The sequence below is a fragment of the Sceloporus occidentalis genome, unplaced genomic scaffold (genome assembly GCF_023333645.1).
Source record: "Sceloporus occidentalis isolate IW3139 unplaced genomic scaffold, rSceOcc1.0.p SCAF_3, whole genome shotgun sequence".
Classification (NCBI taxonomy): Eukaryota; Metazoa; Chordata; class Lepidosauria; order Squamata; family Phrynosomatidae; genus Sceloporus; species Sceloporus occidentalis.
In genome coordinates this window covers 93133148-93154631 of record NW_028316983.1, presented here as the reverse complement: position 1 = coordinate 93154631, position 21484 = coordinate 93133148, and the positions used below count along the sequence as shown (strand labels likewise).

Sequence of the window (21484 nt, the reverse complement as noted above, 5' to 3'; positions counted from 1 at the left end):
CCTCAGATTCATTGTGATGTTAACTGCCTTCAAGTCAACTTCAAGTTTTGGTGGCCCTATGAATAATAGACCTCGAGGTCACACTATCCTCAGCTCAGCTCTTTCAGACTCATGTTTGTGGCTTTGCTGATTGAAACTATCAATCTGGTTTGTGATCTTCCTCTTTTCCTACTGCCCTTCACCTTATTGAGCATTATAGTCTTTTCTAATGAGTCCTATCTTCTCATGATATGGCTAAAGTATGACAAGCTCAGCTTAGTCATCGTTGCTTCTGGTTTAGTCATCATTAGTTCAGGACCCATCCATTTTTCTTTTTAGCAGTCCAGGGTATTCGCAGAACTCTTTTCCAGCACGACCTCTCAAATGACTATATTTTTTTCCCATTAGCTTTTTCCACTGTCCAGCTTTCACAATCATACATAGAGTTAGGGAATATTTGGCATGACTCATCCTAACTTTAGTATCCAGTGATATATTTTTACACCTCAGGATCTTGTCTAGTTTGTTCATAGCTGCCCTTCCAAGTCCAAGTTTTCTTCCTTATATATCAGCACCAGATTTGAAATGGACTGAAAAAGATGCAAGGACTTCGTGTTAGAAATTGACAATGATAAGAAACAACCAGGAGTCTTGTTCTTTCTTAGGAGATGCTTATTTTTGGCTGCTCAAGAGCACACCCTATCAGTGGGCTCTTTCCCTCCACATCCGCCTTGTCCATGAGAGAAAGAGGGAGGGAGGAAGGACAGGCAGGCAGAGAAAGCAACAAGGAAGGAAGGAAGGGAGGAGGAAGACAAAGGAAGAGGCAGTGAAGGCTAGCAGGCATGAAGAAAGGTGGAAGGAAGGGTGAGCAAATAAAGAGGCAGATACTGCAAGGGACCATGGCAACACCTCTCATCTCCCACCGTCCTCAAGAGGGTCCTGCTTAGGAAGAGGGGGTGCCATGGATATTTGAATTTTTTCTACTTTCACGGTGGGTCATTTGCCCCTAACCCCAGTGAATGTGGAGGGCCAACTGTAATAACAACAAAATAGGTTGGATTAGTCTTTTCCAGTACCACTTCATAAAAGAAGGTTGAACAGACACTAGTAGAATATGTCACTACATTTCTCCAGACTCCTTTTCTCAACCAACAAATTTTACCACTTTCTCTTTGTGAACTTCAGCTATCTAAAGAAAAAAAAACATACATTGTTTACATACCATACCTCATTAGTCTACATAGCATAACAAAAACATTAATTGCCTTTGATTTCACAGTTTGTCTTTGTTCTGTTTTTACTGTCTTGTCATATATATTTCCAAGTTTTGGAGTTACTGCCTCTCACTAGTGAGATGTTACAAGCTACCTTTGTTATCTCCTTCCCAAGAACATGATCTCTGAGATTATTTTTCCCCATTTCTCACTTTCCTTTAAACCAAACAAAAACAACAACAAAAAAACCATTAATAGCTGACTTCAGACTGCACACTCTAAACCTTTTGATTCTCACAAGACTTATCTTGGTTAATAGTTCATGAAAGCATTTTCTTCTGTTCATAAAGTTACTGCCTCTGGGCTCTTGAAATTAACAACTTCAAAAAGAACTGACATGTGGGCAAAAATGAAAAAAAAGATTTTGAATATGAGACAGATAAATAAAATAAAATAAAGCTTTAATACACTTAATGAACAAGAAATTTGTGTTTGTACCCATAAAATGGTTTGATGTACCTAGTACAAAATTAGGACTCTTACATGGTTGCTCAAAATGGTAAAATATTCATAATTCTTTAAAGATATACAATATTTCTTCCCAGTTCATTAAAAATGGGAAATCATAAGTCATTTGTTCCTTTCATTATATACTTTCTGTTGCATTAATTACTTGATCACTGCATGACTCACTTTATTATTTAAAGCTCTCTACACTGTATAAAGTCATTGCACTGGAGATGATTCAGTATTTTTCTGTCTCTTGTTAGTAGTGGGCTTATGGGGCAAAACAGATGGGCATAATACGTCAGCTTGGGGGTGGCATGGGGGCAAAGCCTTTAAATGACACATGCCCTGATGCCATCACACTGCTCACCTACCCAGATGGTGGGCAGCATTACAGCGCTCCAGTGGTGTGGCATTCATACACTGCACACCGCTGGAGCACCACAAACTTGTAGCAGCGGCAAAAAGGGCACCTTTTCCCAGATGCAGAAAGGAGCAGCTTTCTGCCACTCCTTTTTGTGCCAGGAAAAGGCCAGATCAGGGCCGTGGTGTGCTGCTGCTGCTGTGGCACTGATCCAGCACACAAAGGAGTGGTGTGACACCACCCCTTTAGGGCCGTCTGTTTTCTGCCTATGTCTCAGGACCCTTAGAAACTTGTTGGAGTTCTCCTTAGGGAACAAAACCAGATGTTTGCCATACAATAGAGGAAAAAAGGTTGCATGCTTTTGAACTGCTAGGTTGCAGAAGCTGGGACTAGTGACAGGAGCTCACCTCATCATGCAGCACTTGGGCTTAAAACTGCCGACATTCTGGTCTTCTGATTGTCAGAACTGGCATCTTAACCACTAAACCACCCAGCAGAGGAACCTTGCCCTAAATGCAACACCATACTGGCATTGGTATTTTCTTCCCTTGCAGCTGTTTGTACTGGCTAAACACCTGCTTTGGAGGCTTTCTCTGGTTTCTGGACCAGGTTTTCAGGACAAATGGGCCAGCTGCAGGGATGAGGGATGAGGGGCATTGTCCATCCTGTTTCTGTGGTCACTTTCCTATCCTACTTTAGACTTTTAGTCATATCTGGTAAGTAGTTTCCAAATCATAGTTATAACTAGAGTTTCAGAATTTAATTCCTTCAGGATGATGCAGGTGCTTAGCTTATCTCAAAAGTTGCAGTGTCATCAAATAAATGTTTAGAATAGTGGGTACCAAATGCTGTGCTAAAACAGTTATTTGTTGTTGTTGTGTGCCCCTCTATTTCTGACTTAAGGCAACTCTAAGGCAACCCTATCATGAGGTTTCTTAGCAAGATTTATTGAGACCTCTGTCTTCCTCAGAGTCATAGTCATAGTCCAGTGCTCAAACCACTACACCATGCTGGCTATGTAATACAGTGTTACAGATCATCAGTGTACAACAGCATGGTGGCACCAAAACCAGGTATCTCCATCCTGTTATAGGAACAGGAAATCAGTATTTTCCATTGGTGTTTGCCTGCTCAGCTGTTTTTCTGTGCTTAATTTGTCTTTTAGTTATAGGCTTCTACTTTTTTATTTCTTCCATTATTTACTTTTTGAAAAATAGTAGATTAAAATGTATTACATTAATCGTGCACAAATTAAGCTTCTTTATGGCTCTGATAAAAATCAAGGTTTCTGCCTCCTGGATTCTCCTCTCTTCCTTGTAGCAATGAAATATATTGGTCTGCTTCCTTTCTAGTGCATGATTTGGAAAATAAGCATAGCCTGAGTGTACTACCTGCATTATAATTTGGTTTTCTGACAAGTTTGCTGATAGATTTTGCCCTTAAAGCCAGGCAGAAAAATGTTTCTTTAAACTAGCAAAATGCATTTAACATATGCTATGAAGCCATAACAACAACATTGTTATTACAGTGGAGCTCTTCGACAAAGAGACACCTTTCAGCTGTCAAAGAATTATTTAACTATCAGAATATAAAATATGTAATTACCAATCAGATATGATCTAACATCTTGCGACTTTGTTAGAATTTATATTGGCTCAGTACAAGGCTCTATGGGGGAAATGAATTTTCGTTTGGTGCACAAGGTTTATGCAGAATTCAGGCCCCTTATGTTAATCTTACTGCATGTGTTTAATATTTAATACTGCTAGTAGTTGAGAACTGAATTATTTGGCCCAATCTATTTCATTCTACTAAATGGAGTACTGAAAGATCGAGTACTCAACATATATACTGGTGGTGGAACCCTTTGGTATGCAGGTGAAATTCATATTATTCATATTATATTCCAGGTAATTGAAGGTCAGAAATATTTAATTAATTTTATTTTAAAATTTAGTTTAAGATGTACAGAAAATATAAAAGAAAATTATAGGAACCCCCCAAAAATATGTTGCTTAGAGCAATAATGTCCTAGCCTTTCCCTTAAACAGATCTTGAAATTAGGTCATGAATTAAATGTATTCAGGAGGCAAAGCCAACAGTTACTCTTTTTGAGGATCTTCAAAAGTTCCACATTGAAAAAGGAAAGAAAAGGGAAAAGCAGCAAGCATAATTCGGACCCTCAAGCCTTCTCTCAGCCTTTGTTCTTACTCTGCTTAAGTACACAAAGATAGGTCACAGCAGGAAGACTGTGCATGAAAGACTGGCAAATTAAAATATAAACAACAAGAAGGCCATAAGAGTAATATTGTATTTTTAGTAAAGTGACATGGATCTGAAGTTTTCAATACTGTGACCTCACTGTATATAGGGATGGGGATCCTAATGAATTAATGACTGCATGGGTGCAGTAGCATTAAAGTGAACTCAAAATACATTTCAGTGGTCTAAGTAGGAAAGACAGGAGAGGCAGGATAGTGCCCAAGGTACAGAACAGCATAAGAGTTCTATCTAGAATAATTACCAGGGATTTTACATTCCATTTCTAATGCGGTGCAAGCATATTAGCAGATGGTTCACAATAGAAACATCAAAGAGAGAATGAGGTTCAGTATGAAGCATATACAGCCTTGCATTATCTGAAGAAGTGCTTCTTTCAAAACATTTTTGAACCAAAATGAGCAAAGTTCGATTTTTATTTTTTTTATTTAATTTGATTTTATAGTTGTTATTGCTGTTATTAGCTGCTCTTGAATCGACCCCAAGTCATGGTGACCCTGTGGATGAGACATCTCCAACCCACCTATCTTCTGCTGCTCTGCTTAGGACTTGTAGATTCAGGGCCATGGTCTCCCTAATTGTGTCTAGCCATCTGGCATGTGGTTTGCCTCTCTTTCTATTCCCTCCTACTTTCCTAGCATTATGCCTTGTGATGATGCGACCAAACTACAACAGCCTCAGTTTAATCATCTTGGCTTCTAGGGAGAGTTCAGGCTTGATCTGGTCAAGGACCCATTTGTTTGTCTTTTTGGCTGTCCACAGTATCCTCAGCACTCTTCTCCAGCACAACATTTCTAATGAGTTGGATTTTCTTCTTATCTGCTTTCTTCACTGTCCAGCTCTCACATCTGTACATGGTGATGGGGAATACAATGGACTAGACAATTCTAACTTTAGTGCTCAATTAGGATCCGGTGTAGTTCTTTCATAGCTGCCCTTATCGTGAATTTATAATGGTACAGATATAGACAATGAGTAGGGAGATTTAGAGTGAACAGGAAACTCTTTGGCTTTGAGAAAGAAAAAACAATTTGAGGTTGAAAACTGCTCAGATCATGATCTGAGAAAATTTATAAATTGTTGTTTAAAATAGAATTAGAAGGAGATGTAGTGAAAGATTGCATGATTAAATTGGCCCAGAACTTCAACATAGATTTAGAACAATGGGAAAGGATTTGAGCCAAAGGATTTAAAGTGATTTGATGTAATGAACTTAAAGAATATTTTGTTAAGATGATGTACAGGTGGTACTTGACACCAGTAAAGTTATCTAAAATGTATAAAAGGGCAAATAATGTTTTCTGGAAGTGTGACGCATGTGAAGGATCCTTCTATCACATATGATGGCCATGTAATAAGGCCAAGAAATTTGAGGAGCAGATGCAATTGTTGTTGGAGGAGGTGTTTAAAATTAAATAAATTGGTACCAGATTTTTTCTTCTGTTGGGAATACCAAATGAACAGGTCAAAGAGTTGAATTATAAAGTGTTATACTACATGATAATGACAGCTACTGTGTTGTATGCCAAATATTGGAAGAATCCAGAGGTTCCCTCTAAAGATGAATGGATATTAAAGATAATAAAGATGGCAGGAATTGATGAATTGTCTACTTTGATAAAAGATGAGATACTGCAAAATTTTCTAAAAGAGTGAGAAACATTTATTGCATATTTAAAGAGGAAAGAAGTGGTAAATACTTTGTGGGATTTGATTAGTGAGCTGTATTTAGGTATATTGATTTGGCAGATGTACAAATATAGATTAAGTAAAATAAAGAAGTACATATCATTTCTATATGTTTGACTTAGAGGGTCAGAGGGAGGGAGGTTAGTTTTAATATTTTTTTCTATTTGTTTATATTGCATGGTTCCTGTGATTGATTTGTTTATGCACAAAGTGAGTGCATATGAATGTATGAATGTATGTATGTCTTGTTTTATCCGATTAAAATTTGTTTATGGAAGCAAAAAATGAAAGGAAAAATGTCACTATCCCAGTCCCCCATGTGGACACTTTTGGATATTAGAATATTTTGGAATTTGGAATTCCTGATAAGGGATACTGAACCTGTATTTTAAAAATCCCAAGTACCAGTGATGAGTGGTATCCTTTTAAAAAGCAATTATTTTGTCTTCCTCTGTGTTCAGGCCATTCACTGGACTGACCTATGATCCCTGCACAAAAATTAAAACCAGACTCTTGTCTTGATACAATTTTTCTGCAGATTAAGGATTCTCAGGAGAATATTAGTATATTCTGGAAACTCTGGAGGCAGTCAGTAATGCATCAGACTTTCCTTGGATTTGGCGTCAAATCCCTGTACCAGAGGATAAATGGACATAAATCAGACATTAGGAATGGGAATACACAAAAAATGGTGGCAGAACATTTCAGTCTCCCTGGGCATTCCATCTCAGAACAGCAGTCCTTGAACAAAAGAACTGCAAAGGTAGATTGGAAAGAGAAACAGCAGAACTAGAATTCATCCAGAAACTACAGTCCCTCAGCAATGGATTGAACAAAGACAATAGATTCCTGACACACTACACACACTTCAACATGATCCGACCCCATCCTCATGGGGATGCCCTACATTCATTTATTCCCCTCACCACAGTCTAGTCCCATTGCAAAACTAGATCTGCCAGTTCATCTCCAAGCACAAAGGCCTATGTTTCCTATGTCTTTGTGCACTAATGACCATTGTTAAAACTGGATATTCAACTTCATTTCCATACGCAAAGGATTTGTAATTTGAATTGACACCCTCACATACCATTGACAAATATATGTGTCCACCAGGCTTCCACTCCACCCAATGCATTTGACTGAATTTTACAAAAGCTCATGCTGCCAATTTCTTTCTTTCAGTTAGTCTCAAAGATGCTACAAGATCTCTCTACATAATAGGAAATGTCACTATACTCAGCAGCAACAAGAAAAATCTATTTTTCCCACATCACTGGAGAGAAAAACACTTTTCAAGTACAGACCATGGGGCAAAACAGATGGGCAGGAAAAAGCAGCCTGAGGCTCCCTTTTCTGAAGCCTCATTGAAACCTCACCAACCACACCAGCCCTCCCAAGGCTTGAAGGAGTGGGAATTAGAACCCTGTTCCCCAGAGTCATATTCCAATGCTCAAGCCTCTGCCATGCTGGCTTTCCGAGTTTGAGCATTAGAATATGACTCTGGAGAACAGGGTTCTAATTCCCACTAGACCATGAAACCCGCTGTGTGATCCTGGGCAAGTCACACTCTCAGAGCCTCAGAGGACAGCAGTAGCAAACCCCCTCTAGAGACTTGCCAAGAAAACCACATGATAGGTTCATCTTAGGGTTGCCATAAGTCGGAAATAACTCGAAGGCACACAACAGTGACAAACTATGTGTCATTAGTGCCCTCCTATAAAGAGGGAGGAAGTATAAGTAGTAATCTAACATTTCCAGATTTTTCCTATAACAGCTGTTATTCTAGGTTTTTATAAGCAAGTGTCCAGCATCTTTTGGTCACAGTAGAACCTCTGTTTTATGCACCTGTCCAAAATGTCCAAAAGGCAGACATCATAAAATATACAAAAAGAATTCAATGGAGGGTGACTAGCCCAAATGTAAGCTTAATTAAAGTCAGCCCTCCATATCCACAGATATTTCATCCATGAATTAAAGCATTAAAGTGGCGATACTAGGGTTCTGAACTGCGCAACAACCACACGGTCTGGAACCCTAGTATGTAATGGCGGCATCCTGATGGCGGCATCCTGTCCACACGGTCATCGCCATTTTTACATAATGGCGCTTTCGCGATGTAACCCGGGGGCCACTAAAAGAACCTGGAAGAACCAGGTTCTTTTTACTCCAGAGGGACATCGTGTGGTCCGGCGGCTGTGGCGTCCCTCTGGAGTTAAAACAAGTGCCTGCAGACCACCATTTTTGGCCGGTCTGTACTGCACCCCCAAACTATTTTTTAAAAAGAAAAAATACTTTATTAAAATACTGCATTGTGCTAGTTTTTTGTTTTTACCTCAGACATATTTGTTTGAGGCATCTTTTATTAAACACTGAGCTGTAAAATGCAGTTTTGAATGAAGAAGAAATTTGACTTAGAATGGATCTAAACCTTGTGTAAATTATTTGAAGTGCTAGTGCTTTCAGTAATCTTTAAAGAAAGAGCTTCAGCTTTCTAGTATTAATATTGCTGAAAGCCAAGTCAAGGGCACATCTGAATGTTTGGAGAAGATCAGTGTTCTGAATCAGCACGCTAGTCACCCCAAATTCACTCTCTGCATGTCAGTCACTGTTCACCAGATAGATTCAAGATCAGAAAGAGCTGCACAGCTATCATTGTGATGCAACAAGCATAGTGACCCAAAAGCCATCCCCTGGGTAGAAAATTACTCCTCTGGCATTTTTAAATAACTACAGCTGAAAAGTCACTCATATGAATAATGTGTATTTAGATATTTTCTTTTTGAGAGAGTGTGTTGGCTATCATACTGGGATGAATCTTTAAAACCTTGGTCTTTGAATGTTTACACTACTTGGTTCCAGGCACTGCAAGCTGAAAACATACAGTGTGTGTTCTGGTGTATGAGATTCAGATACAACTGGAAGGTACACAACAGCAACAACAACATTATTATTATGAGCTTAAAGCTGTTGTTGGATACTAAACATTCTGTTATCCCTTGGTCTCAAATACACAATTCTGATCCCAAATCATCTCTGAGTATTCTTTGCCTAAGAAAACCCTGTGAAATTCATGTGGTTGCCATAAGTTGGCAGGTGACGTGAAGGTAAACACACACACTCACAGAGAGAGAGAGAGATTTACAAAATGCCTGAATTTGGTACAGAAGGGAATTTCTGCAGTTAGATTGTTGATAGGGATCAGTACAGTTGTCTTCTTTTTGGACTCTCCTTGAGGGTATGATGATACCCTGTCTGAACAAAACTTTCCAGGAAGACCCCATGATGAGGTTGCTATAGGGTTGCCACAATTTGGAAACTACTTGAAGAAGGCAATGTCAAGAAAGTTTGAGTCTCGAAGTTCTAAAGGAAGTTTTTTTCTGTCTTTGATGGAATGAAGCTGAGCCTCACTATTAGCATCCTACTAGCAATTATGACTTCACTATCCTTTTCTCTTGAAGGACATATCCTATTTCAATTACTGCTTAATTAAAGCCATGTGCCATCTTGTAAAACAATTGTAAAAGCTGGAATGGGAAGACATGATGCTCAGGGCACACAATTACACTTGCTGTCAATCTACCTTGAATATGTGTCATTTAAAAAAATGGGTGACCAAACTCATCATGTTGAGTTCATATTAGTGTGGAAGATTACTTTAATATTTGTTTGTTTGTTCATTTGTTTAGGCGATATCTGTTTATTTAAGTTTAATCTTTTCTTCTGCTTAAATGAGTTTTCAAAGTGGAAAACAAAACAAATACAGAAGAGATATTAAGACAAAGAAGATAGAGTGTAGTTTAGAAAAATAGTTGAGCTGGAACCATTGCCATATAAATTAATATATATGTAAATTTGCTAAACTTCAGTGGATTGACCCATTTAGTTAAGAGTTCAGTGTGCTAAAAACACTTATCGTCCCTTGCAGTTAATATTTGGTCTTTTTCTACTTTCTACACTCACAACAGCTCGGCTAGCTCATTTATTTTGCCACTGACTCAGATGTTACAATATCCCCCTCATTTTCCCTTGTGGATTTACCTTGGTAGTGGTTTTCAGCTTGGTTGGTGAAGCTGAATGAACTTGCTGTTACTCCATCTTTGCCATATTGAGAGATCATATTTCTCTCAGATATGACAGTGACCAGAGACGTGATCCGTATGCATTTACCATGTCCTGCATTTATTACTTGATTGCTCACAGGTGGCTATGAGTATTGGCTCCAGTGAAATGAAAAAGACTGGTGTGTGTGGGGAAGACAATAACTCTTGTGATGCTTGATTTGGGGTAGTTGTTTCATGTGTTCAAGTCATCATGTTGATATTGCAATCATTAGGTAATGTAGTTGCATGTGTAAATTCTGTTTAATGAGCATCTGAAACACACCATCTTTCTTTATATGTGGAAGTTGTAATAGACATCTCTTTGAACTGAGGTAGCAAACAGGTTATGCTACATTAGCAATATAATTACATAGCAATGTAATTGAATATAGCTAGGATTCAAATATACCACTGTGTTTGTGCATAAGTGCTTCCAAACCCTCAGCAGCTATTTTGGATCATGAATCTGTAGTAGTTATTCCCTGACAACAGACTGGGGTTGCCTGAGAGTGTAAAATAGCTTTTACACACTCAGGTTATTGAATTAGTTGTAATAGTTTACGGAAGGTCCCCTGAGCTTCTTAAGTATAATTTAGGATCCCAAACTTACATTATATTTCACATTATTTAGGGAAAACATTTATTCTTTGATTAGAATGAAAGGAAGGCATTGTCTTCATATCCCACACAATGAAAGTGCTGGCTACGATCCATTCTTTGCCAAGAATTGAGATCTGGCTGCCATGGTTTTTTGTGGGTTTTTGGGCTATGTGGCCATGTTCTAGAAGAGTTTCTTCCTAATGGGAAGAAACGCTTCTAGAACATGGCCACATAACCCGAAAAAACCACAAAAAATCTGTACTGTACTGTATGGTAGTACTTCTTGAACCCTCTGGAATAAATTCTCATTTCTCGCCTATACACAACGTTACTAAATGAGCTTCTAAATATGCCATATTCCATGTTCTGTCTGTATATAGCTGACCATTCTGATTTGTGAGTATTGTCTGGAACTGCTGAAAATAATGTTCTGGGGCTGTTCAGATAGTAGTGGATGCCTGTATATCCTGTCAACAAAGTGCTAATAGCATCCAATAAATAACAGTGTATTTATTGTATTAGATGTTTGTCCCGCCTTTCTCCCAAAATGGGATGCAAAGTGGCTACCAGTTTTTCAAAATCTTTAGTAATAGCACCTTTCCACTCATAAAAGCTAGTCATCACAAGCAGGACCTTAATTTTGTGTAATTTCAGATTTATCGTATGAGTTGAGTTGGAATATGCCAAATTTCTGTTTCTTATCATGCCAAATGCAGCAGACTAACTATTCACCATGCATGGAAATTTTCCATAGATTGTGAAGGAAGCCAGATTCCATAAATATGCATTATGCTGGATTGAGATCCAGCATGGAATAATGATTTGATTGCTGGAGACCAGGGTTCAAATTGCTGTTCGGCCATGGAAACCTACTGGGGTGACCTTGAGGAAGTCACACTTCTCTACTTCAGAGAAAGGCAAAGGCAAACCACCACTCAAAAAATTTTGCCAAGAAAACCCTGTGATAGGGCCTTAGGGTTGCCATAAGTCATAAATGAAGGCACACAAGAAGAAGAAGAAGAAGAAGAAGAAGAAGAAGAAGAAGAAGAAACCCCCCCCCCAATAAATGGCTGTTGGGTTTCTGGGACAAATCCATTGCTACAGACTGCTCCTTTCTTGGAGCAAGCCTATCAAAGTTTGGCCTTGCTTATGTTTTATTGACACTTGAAATGGTTATTTCATGCAGTGAAATGTTTGGCTCAACATAAGACTGTGGCATTGAAAATGAAATTTGGTGAAAGATTAATGAACTGGTAGCCAGTGGATGAAGTTTTCACCTATAATATGACAAGACTTTTTTATTTTTATTCTGAGCTTCAATTAAATTGTTGGACATATTTATAATGACTTAATATGTTCTTCTGTCTTTAGGCATTGTACAGACGTTCTCTGTTGTGTCATCTTTGTTGTGGTCATCCTGGGTTACATTGCTTTAGGAATCGTGGGTAAGTAAATATGTGCACAATTGAAGGTTATCCTATCCTATCAATCATATACCTTTTGCTTTAAGTTAAATGGACATTCCAATTCAAGACAATTACATTCATTTAATATATTTTGTGGAAATAAAGCATGAGCTACCTGCAGACATGAGCTGACTGTTTTAATTATAGGGTTGGAATCAAAATGATGTCTATATTGATTTTTTTTTAAAAAAAATGCAGGTAGAATCAGCATGGTTCAATAATTTTTTACTATATTACTGCAATTGTAAAAGCTTTGATTGGAACAGAAAATGCTGGCAATTAACATTAATTGGAAGGAAAGTGAGAAGAAGTTTTCTTTTTTAAGATAAAAGGCTTTTCAACATTATTTATAATGCTGGAAATAGAGTCTGTGCAAATAAATAATGGAACAGCACAATAGATTCTTTAATCAGGCCATGAGATGTCAACATACAGAAACTAAGGCGGGTTACAGACGGGCAAAAAGGGGTGTGCTCATGACGTCATGAAGGTATAGCCTTTAGACAGCCCTTACCTGAATGCCGCCATGAACACGCCGCCTGCACGCCCCAAGCGGGAAGAAGTGGCATTAAAAAGGTGCCGCTTTTTTCCACTTCTTTTCTGTATACTGCGCAGCTGCGCATCTCCGTCTGTAAGCTGCTGCACCGGTACGCCAGAATTGTTACACCACTAATTTAAGTTGCCCATTTAAAGGCTCCGAGTCAGCTGAGTCGGGGTCCTGGAACATGCACAGTTTGCACCGAGGCTCTAATTAGAGCGTCAGATGCCATGCAGATGTGGAAGCTGCAGCACAGCTGCACTCTATTTTAATGCTCGTAACCCTAACCCTAGAGCAACATGTACGCATGCGCTGCTAGAATTGTGGAAAGTTTGGAATTTAAAGTGAACCCCTACACACATTCCTGCACCATTTTCACCTAACAATAAAAAAATGCTAAAACTTTAAATATTTACATATGTACAAGGGAGGTGATGGGGGATGGCAGGGGGACAGCGGTGGCAGCGGTGGCAGCAGCGACAGCTGTGGCTGTGCATTGCAGATTCAGCAAGAGCGCGGGGACCAAAAGAGAGGAGGCATCCATGATGCTGGTGACACTGGCAACGTGCAAGCGGACAAGGATGCCAACACCAGCTGATCACCAGCTGGCAGGAGGCCACCTTTGTTCTTGGGTAGGGCAGGGAAAAAGTTTAAAGGGGTCTGGGCGCTTTAAATGTGCACATACGCTTTCTGCCGCCGGTGCTGACCGCCGCAGCTGCGCAGCTGCGCATCCGCCAACCGGCAAAAGAAAAAAAAGCCGCGTTTTTGGCCGCCCGTGCGGAAGCTGCCTCTCTCTTTGCAGCGTCCTGCAAGGCGGCGGTATGGAAGCTGCGGGTAAGAAACGGCCCCAGGTGAGGCGTCTTCACTACCCCCAGTGTGGAAGCCCCATCCACCTTAGCCACGCCCCCGGGGCGGGTGGTCTGGAGGCTCCGTATTCAGGGGAAGACACCTTCAAGACGTCTTCCCCTGCCCGTCTGTAACCCACCCAAGTTTGAGAAAAAACTTCACAGAAGGCTAAGGTAAATCCTGTAATACACTGATCAATGTTAGTTACAACTAGAGTTGACCCATTTAAATCAATGGGACTTATGTAAGAGGTGACTGAGAAGTCCCATTCGTTTAATTCCGTGACTGTTCCTGACTGAAGAAAAGCACCAACTCCATGAATATCCAACCATAACACCAGTGGGGAAGTGGGCTTCGTGCTATCTCAGGGCCTCCCTAGATTCTGCATTTTGTTGCACCCTAGCTGGTGCTGCTGGTATTATACCCGATCCAGGGAGTGATCTTAGGGGGGAAATGACAAGGTATCCAATTGGAAGTGCAGGCCAGCTTGGAAAATGGATCTGTCAAAACAAGGAAGTGATCTGACCATGATAATGAAGTTATTCCTTCTCCCAAACCAGATGATCATCCATCTACCCAGCCCCAAAAAACAGGTCAGAGTATTTCCTGCTATGTATGTGAAGCCTCAGGATGCATATTGAAGTCTCCCATAGCCACCATCCTGGGGTTTTTCACCTTCACCTCTGAGGCTGGGCAGTGGGATGGGCAGTCCAGAAGCAGCAGCAGTCCTATTCTATCTCTTTGACCCAGCTGAAGGTGCAAAGCCTCAGAACTGATGCTAGGGCAGATGGGAGATGATTGCAATTCCTCCTACCCTTACTCCAAGCTGGATTGATGCTGCATCAGATACCACAGCGGACAAAGCTGCAACAAGTCCTCTCCACCCAACTCTTCCACCTAGGCCTCTGGAATGCATACCAGCTCATCCCTTTCATCCACAAATTATGAATTGTAATTATTTTATTATGGACCAGACTAGAATTCATGAACAGCACTAACAGACCAGAAGATGGGCTGGAAGGGCAGTACAGGTCACTCATGTAACATATTTCATACTATTATTATCAGACTTTCAGACACTGGTATAGTGGTTATCTGATGAAAAGTACACTAGCATTCCTCTGAGGATTTCTTCACATATTGGGAAGTGACGGGAAAAAAGAAGTTGCGAAATACTTTCCTGACACCAATGGCATCACTAGAGGGGGTGCAGTGGGTGCAGCCCACACCAGATGACACCTATTTGAGCCTTCCTCACTTGCCACTGCAGTGGAAGCATCCTTACAAGGAGACTTCCATTGTCATGACAAAGGAGAGGGCCAAGTGCTCCTTTGCCAGTTTGCTGCAGCAGAACAGGTCTCCTCTTTTGGAGACTTCTGCTCTACACCAAACAAGAGGCCCAAGCGCCCCTCTGCTGCCTTGCTGCTGCAGCAGCATAGGCCTCCTCACAAGGAAACTTCCACCATCTCAGCAAATGAGAGGGCTAAGCGCACCCTTTTGGCTGCCATCCCCCTGCAGCCCCATGCTGCACCGGGTGACACCAGGGGTAGAAATGCCATTGTTTTCAGCTTCCAGAGGCTGAAAGAAGTGAGGTGGTCTCTAAATGCTCTGAAACATGGGAGACATGAAAGAGGGAGCCATCAGGCAGACCAGCAACATCTTGGACTGCCTGAAGGAAGAGGCCCCTCCCTCCTCAACTGTCATCTTGGCCTCAGAGGGAGCCATCAGGCAGACCCAGCAACATCAGGGACTGTCTGAAGGAAGAGGCCCCTCCCTCCTCAACTGTCATCTCGGCCTCAGAGGGAGCCATCAGGCAGACCAGCAACATCTTGGACTGCCTGAAGGAAGAGGCCCCTCCCTCCTCAACTGTCATCTTGGCCTCAGAGGGAGTCATCAGGCAGACCCAGCAACATCAGGGACTGCCTGAAGGAAGAGGCCCCTCCCTCCTCAACTGTCATCTTGGCCTCAGAGGGAGTCATCAGGCAGACCCAGCAACATCAGGGACTGCCTGAAGGAAGAGGCCCCTCCCTCCTCAACTGTCATCTTGGCCTCAGAGGGAGTCATCAGGCAGACCCAGCAACATCAGGGACTGCCTGAAGGAAGAGGCCCCTCCCTCCTCAACTGTCATCTCGGCCTCAGAGGGAGTCATCAGGCAGACCCAGCAACATCAGGGACTGCCTGAAGGAAGAGGCCCCTCCCTCCTCAACTGTCATCTCGGCCTCAGAGGGAGCGATCAGGCAGACCAGCAACATCTTGGACTGCCTGAAGGAAGAGGCCCCTCCCTCCTCAACTGTCATCTCGGCCTCAGAGGGAGTCATCAGGCAGACCCAGCAACATCAGGGACTGCCTGAAGGACGAGACTTCTCCCTCCTTTGTCACCTTGTATTTGTATTGCATTAAGATTTTTACTGTACACCGCTATGATCATTGCGGAATAGCGGTCTATAAATAAAACATATTATTATTATTATTATTGTTTGACACAGGAATAATTTCTTTAAAAATCTTCATTATCATCTTTTCTCATTGATCTTTTGCTGTTCATCAAAATGTTTCTCTCAACACCTTTGTTAAAGGTTCCTAATTCTAAATTAACAGATGGATCAGAAAAATGGGGGAAAATATGGAAGTTGAGATAAAAAAGGCAGATAAGCAGTTGGTACGTTGTGATTTTGCAACATCTCTGGACTGTTAAACCTTCTTGCTATCCTTTGCTTTCTCCCAGCACCACACAAATCTCCCTTAATCTTTTGGCTAGAATTTCATGGCAGTTTTCTATGCAAAGGCTCCCAAAACCATGTACCGCACGAAATCTGTCAAAAATTGATGGAGATAATGACTGTATGCTTGGCCAGTTGCATCTTTTCCCTCAGGCTTTGGCCACAGACAATAGGGTCAGCTTTGCATCTGTTGAAAATCTGCACACATACACTACATTGTACATGCCCCAACTGTAAAGGGTAGATGTTGTATTAAATTTCTGAGCACCTGCAAATATTCAAATAAAACCTAGCTTCAGATCAAATTCCATGTTTTATTTGTGTGGTCGTTTCTTCCATTCCCATTGACGATCTCTCTCTCATTCTCTATTCCTCAGAGAGAGAGAAAGAGAGAGAGAAAGAGAGAGAACAGCATTCAGCATTCATATGCAGGTTAATTCTTTTTATTACTATCCCTCTCTCATGTTTCATACTCTTTCCTTTGCTTTATTTTTAAATGAAAGATGAGATCAGCCTTGGCTTGACTCCAGGCATTTGTCCTGTTCAAAATGCATGAGAGTCAATAAAGTTCATATAAAGGGAAAATAGAGTATAAATCAATTCACAGTCATGAGTTGTGCCTCAAGCATCTCATGACCCAATAGGATCTGTATATTTCTGTCCTTTGGCTTGTTATAGAAGGAAGAGTAGTTCCTTTGTCTATGAATATTTACAAAGGGCTGTCATTCAACATTTGGCTGGATGCAGAAACTTGAAAGTTTACACCTATCACCTCTAAGTTATGGAACTTTGTATTGATTGATGAAAAATGCTGTACAAAAGCATGAGTATTCTGAGTAGCATTTAGACCTGTCCAATTTAAGATAAGGTTTGGCTCTTTCTGTCTTTCTGAAGCGTTCAGAAAGGTGTGTGTGTGAGAGAGAGAAAGAGACCATCAAATCTTCTATTATCAAAGTTCTTAATTTATGTTAATAGTCTTTCTCTGTTGTGTTTCACCCATGGTTGGTGCTTGAATTATTTTGAGCTGCAAAAAAAATTATTACAAGAGTTATTCTTAAGTTTTTTCTGTATAATACAGTATGTAATATTTATGTTTTGAATTTTCTAGCTTATTAAGAAAGTTTTTTTAACTGCCAAAGTCAGAACTCTAGGATAGTTGGCCCCAGTGAAAAATGTATAAGTAAAAACCATTTAAGTTTCATAAAGAGATCGCAAGGGATGAATGAATGTGATAACGCAAAGGAATAAAAATCAAGCTTCCTGACTAAAAGATATGCAAGCCACATCTTAAAATCTTGAGGAAACTGTAGTTTCTTCAACTCTGAATTATTTTTAAAGTAGTAGTTCTAACAGATATAGATCTGTTCTTAATAAAATATTATTTGAAATATCATTCCTCAGAATGATGAACCTAAAGATAGAGATCGGGGAGATAGGTAGGTTGGCCCATCCAGACCTTAGCCATAAAGTCTAGTAGCAGTTTAGTTGTCAAAGCTGGGTACTGAAGACAAACCAGTACACTTCATACTAGTTATTGGACACAAGCAGATCGTAAACCAAGCTGAAACAGGTAAACTTTATTCCTGAGGTTGGAAGCATTATGTTTTTATTTGTAAAATAAAAATAAAAATTAAAAGCTTGTACAAAAGAGTGGCAGGCAAGGACCTAGACTTCTGAGTACCCAGATGTAATACAATGAGAAGTCGAAGGCTTTCATGACCAGCATCCATAGTTTCGTGTGGGTTTTTTTGGGCTATGAGGCCGTTTTCTAGAAGAGTTTATTCCTGACGTTTAGCTAGCAGCTGGCATCTTCTCTGCTGGTGAAACCTCAGGAATAAACTCTTCTAGAACATGGCATCATAGCCTGAAAAACCCACAAAAAACTATGTAATATAATGTCTTGTTATATTTTGACCACCTGTGTATCTCTGTGCATTACAAACATGCACTGTATTTACCAAATTCCATAGAAGACATTAACGTGAGATTTGCTATGTATCTGTTTTAACACAATTATAACAAAAGCTTAGTGTGGTCAACTTCTTTCATTGGAGACTGAAGTTTTCAGCTTTGATGTTCTGGATATTTTTCTGATACTATTTGTGGAGTCTCTCTCTTACAGTTAATGCTGGTCTGTGCTCAAAGACATAATGGGGGATTAAACCACTGGGACGAGAGGCCATCTGTGAAGTAGTAAACAGAATTTTTCTTATGAATGTTTATACAACAGCTACCCATATGTATAAATTTGGGATCATGTTTCGTATTATCTGCTTCATTGCGTTGGTAAATTGGTAGTGTTAAAAAGCCATAAGCACAATTTGGCAGGCTTGTGTTTTTACATATTAAAATACTTAATTTTTTTTATCTTTAAGGGAAAACAAAAATACCATTATGAAGCCTGCAAACACTTAACAAACAAACATATTGGCTTGGATTGTCAGCTAGCTTGCAGTCTGTTTTTAAGGAAGCCCTTCCTTTCCATCTTTGTCTTTGATGGGGAGTCTATCAATTCAGTTTTGTCACCGTCTTACTTAACGCCAAAGCAATAAAGGAAAGTAAAATGAGTGGAAATTGACAAGTGTGTTAAAAAGACAGATACTTGTGATTTCTAGGGTCTGTCTTGGGTGTTTGTTCAAGCACAGTAGCAAGAACTGTTGGCATAACTTGATGGTTCAAAATGTAAAGGCTTCACAGATTTTTGAACACACACCATACCTATGGTACATTGAATGCTGACTCATTAGGATTCTTGGAAATTTTTGATTGGCTCCTGGAAGTTTTCACCAAGGATCTGTCAAGTTATGTGAAGACTTGGAGCAAAGATTTTGGCAGGTAATTAGACTAACAATGCTGAAGAGCATGTGGAAGGATAGTCATAACTATACTGTAAGAGAGTTAATAGCATAGTTATTACTGGAGCCCACTATTGGTCCTTTTAAGATTAGTAATTATCTACCTGATAAAGGATGAGTCTTGATGTTATGAATTGCTACAAAAAATAATTTCAGCTTTAAAAACAGAAATATTTCATCTTATATATTAAAGTTCAAGTATGGTATTTAAATAATCTTTGGCTTTGCATCGGAGAAGGTGATACATAAACACTGAAAGTGCCTTCTATGATTGAGTCCTGCAGATCTGTTTTTAAAAAGAAGGTCGCTGTTAATAAATTGAAAGTGTATTTACTCAGAAGATTGTTATTTATAAAATAACAATCCTATTAGTTAATCTTTGCTTTTGGTTTTGTATTAATGTCTGCAAAGGGTTTTTTTTTGCAAAAAAATAACTGATTCATTTCATCTTTTGTCTTTATGTCTATCTTTTTGACATCAGCACCAACAAAGTATCCACTAATGTACAGCCTTTTACACATATTGGAGGTTCTGAATCCTTGGATTCCATTTCAGTTGCCATTTTATATTAGGTCAGCATCAGCTCATTGCTAAATTCCACAACTAATAAAACTTAATGCATCTGAGGAAGTACACCAACTCTACAAAAGCTTATGCTGCAATGTCTTTAACTCAGTCTCAAAGGTGCTACAAGATCCCTTTGCATACAAATAAAACTGTTAGCTGTCTACTAAGTATATTAGCTGCCTGATGGTAAGCAATGACAGTCATTGCTATATATATCTCATGAATGTTGTTCAATTGCTTTTCACATGTTGTGGGATAGAAAAGAGAATGAAAGATTTATCAAGTGCTAACCATTAAATAGCACTACACTTTGATCCATCCTTATGTTCCGTCAAGAGGCATAAACCATCTTCCCTGTGTATCCATAGAGCAGATGTGATTGTCAATTAAAGAAAGCTGATTTCACAGCAAACTAAGATGAATCTACTTGCTTTTTTTTTTAGAAATTTGCTTTGTAAATGAGGCATGCACTTGTAAGTTCAGAATGAAGGGGAAACATTCAACTGAGAAAGCCATGTTCCTCGAAATAGGTTAATCTAGCCCTAGCTTATTGCCTTATTATGTTAGGATCCCCCACAGGACAAATACAAAATTACAGTGTGACAAGAACACTTTTATAGCTGTTACTGTGGCAAGTAAGCATTTTATCTGAAGGTTTTTCCTCACTAGCTTCTAAGTGTTAGTCCCAACTACAGCAGACTCATTGAATCAATGATGGTTTATCAAATCTCATACATTCAGTGGGTCTGCTCTGGTTGGAATCTACAACTTAAAGTATTTAAACTCCAGATTTAAAACTTTCCAGGCCAAGAGGATTATAACTTACTTGATCTGAACCACAGTATTCTACTCACTTACTAGGGGTTTTATTGAACACAGTGGGACTTACATCTTGATAACACCTTGCATAGTCTATTATGTCACAATGACTGGCTTTCTGTAGAAACATGGATGTCTGGTAATGGTGAACTTTGCTTGCCCCCATTTTTTGTACATATGTTTTTGCTCATATATTCAATGTAAAATCAGGGAAAGAGTAAAATTCCTCAAAAAAAATTCTAGGAGATCCACAATAGGCCTAATACATTTTCACCTCCAAGCTACCTGAACAGTCATTTGCTTAATTTATAAACTGACTTTGGAATAAAAATTGACTCATAGACTTGTGTCCTGTTTAAACTGCATTGCAAATGTAAACAGTGACATTTCGTTGAACTGAATGGTTGGAAAGAAAGCCAGAATATTTGATGAATCAGAAATTTGGATATATCACTACTATTTACATGGAAAATTGTGATGATGATTTCTTGTGCCTGGTGAAGTATGTATATACTCAACTACAAAACTGAAAAACCATAAATTTGCAGTCAGTCCTTCATATCCACATGTTCTTTACCCACATATTCAAGCATTCACAGCTTGAAAATATTTTTTAAAATTATAAATTACAAAATCAAGGCTTGATTTTGCCATTTAATATAAGGGGCACAGTTTTACTATTTATTGTATTTAATGGGACTTAAACATTCCTGGTGGGGTCCTGGAAACAACCCCCCGTGGATACCAAGAGTCCACTGTACTTACTGTGCATTTCTTGTGGGGTGAAAACAACACAGCATCTAAGAAATACGACTGACAATATAGTTAATTATTCAACTGAGGAAGGCCTAATTATTTTATGCATTATTGAGATGAAAATACCCACCTACTGGTACTAAATTTGCACTTCTGCTCTGAGGAATGGTTTGTTTGATAG

The 21484-nt window shown here is 39.5% G+C and overlaps 1 protein-coding gene across 2 annotated transcripts in view; it reads left to right on the top strand.

Moving 5' to 3' along the window:
- The window catches only part of LOC149316427 (choline transporter-like protein 5), a 231355-nt gene that overhangs the window by 152873 nt on the left and 56998 nt on the right, over positions 1-21484 (top strand). For both annotated transcript variants that reach the window (XM_089515462.1, XM_089515463.1), the window contains exon 3: positions 12108-12181. In XM_089515462.1, coding sequence (XP_089371588.1) covers positions 12108-12181 — 74 coding nt within the window. The remainder of the gene's footprint in view (positions 1-12107; positions 12182-21484) is intronic.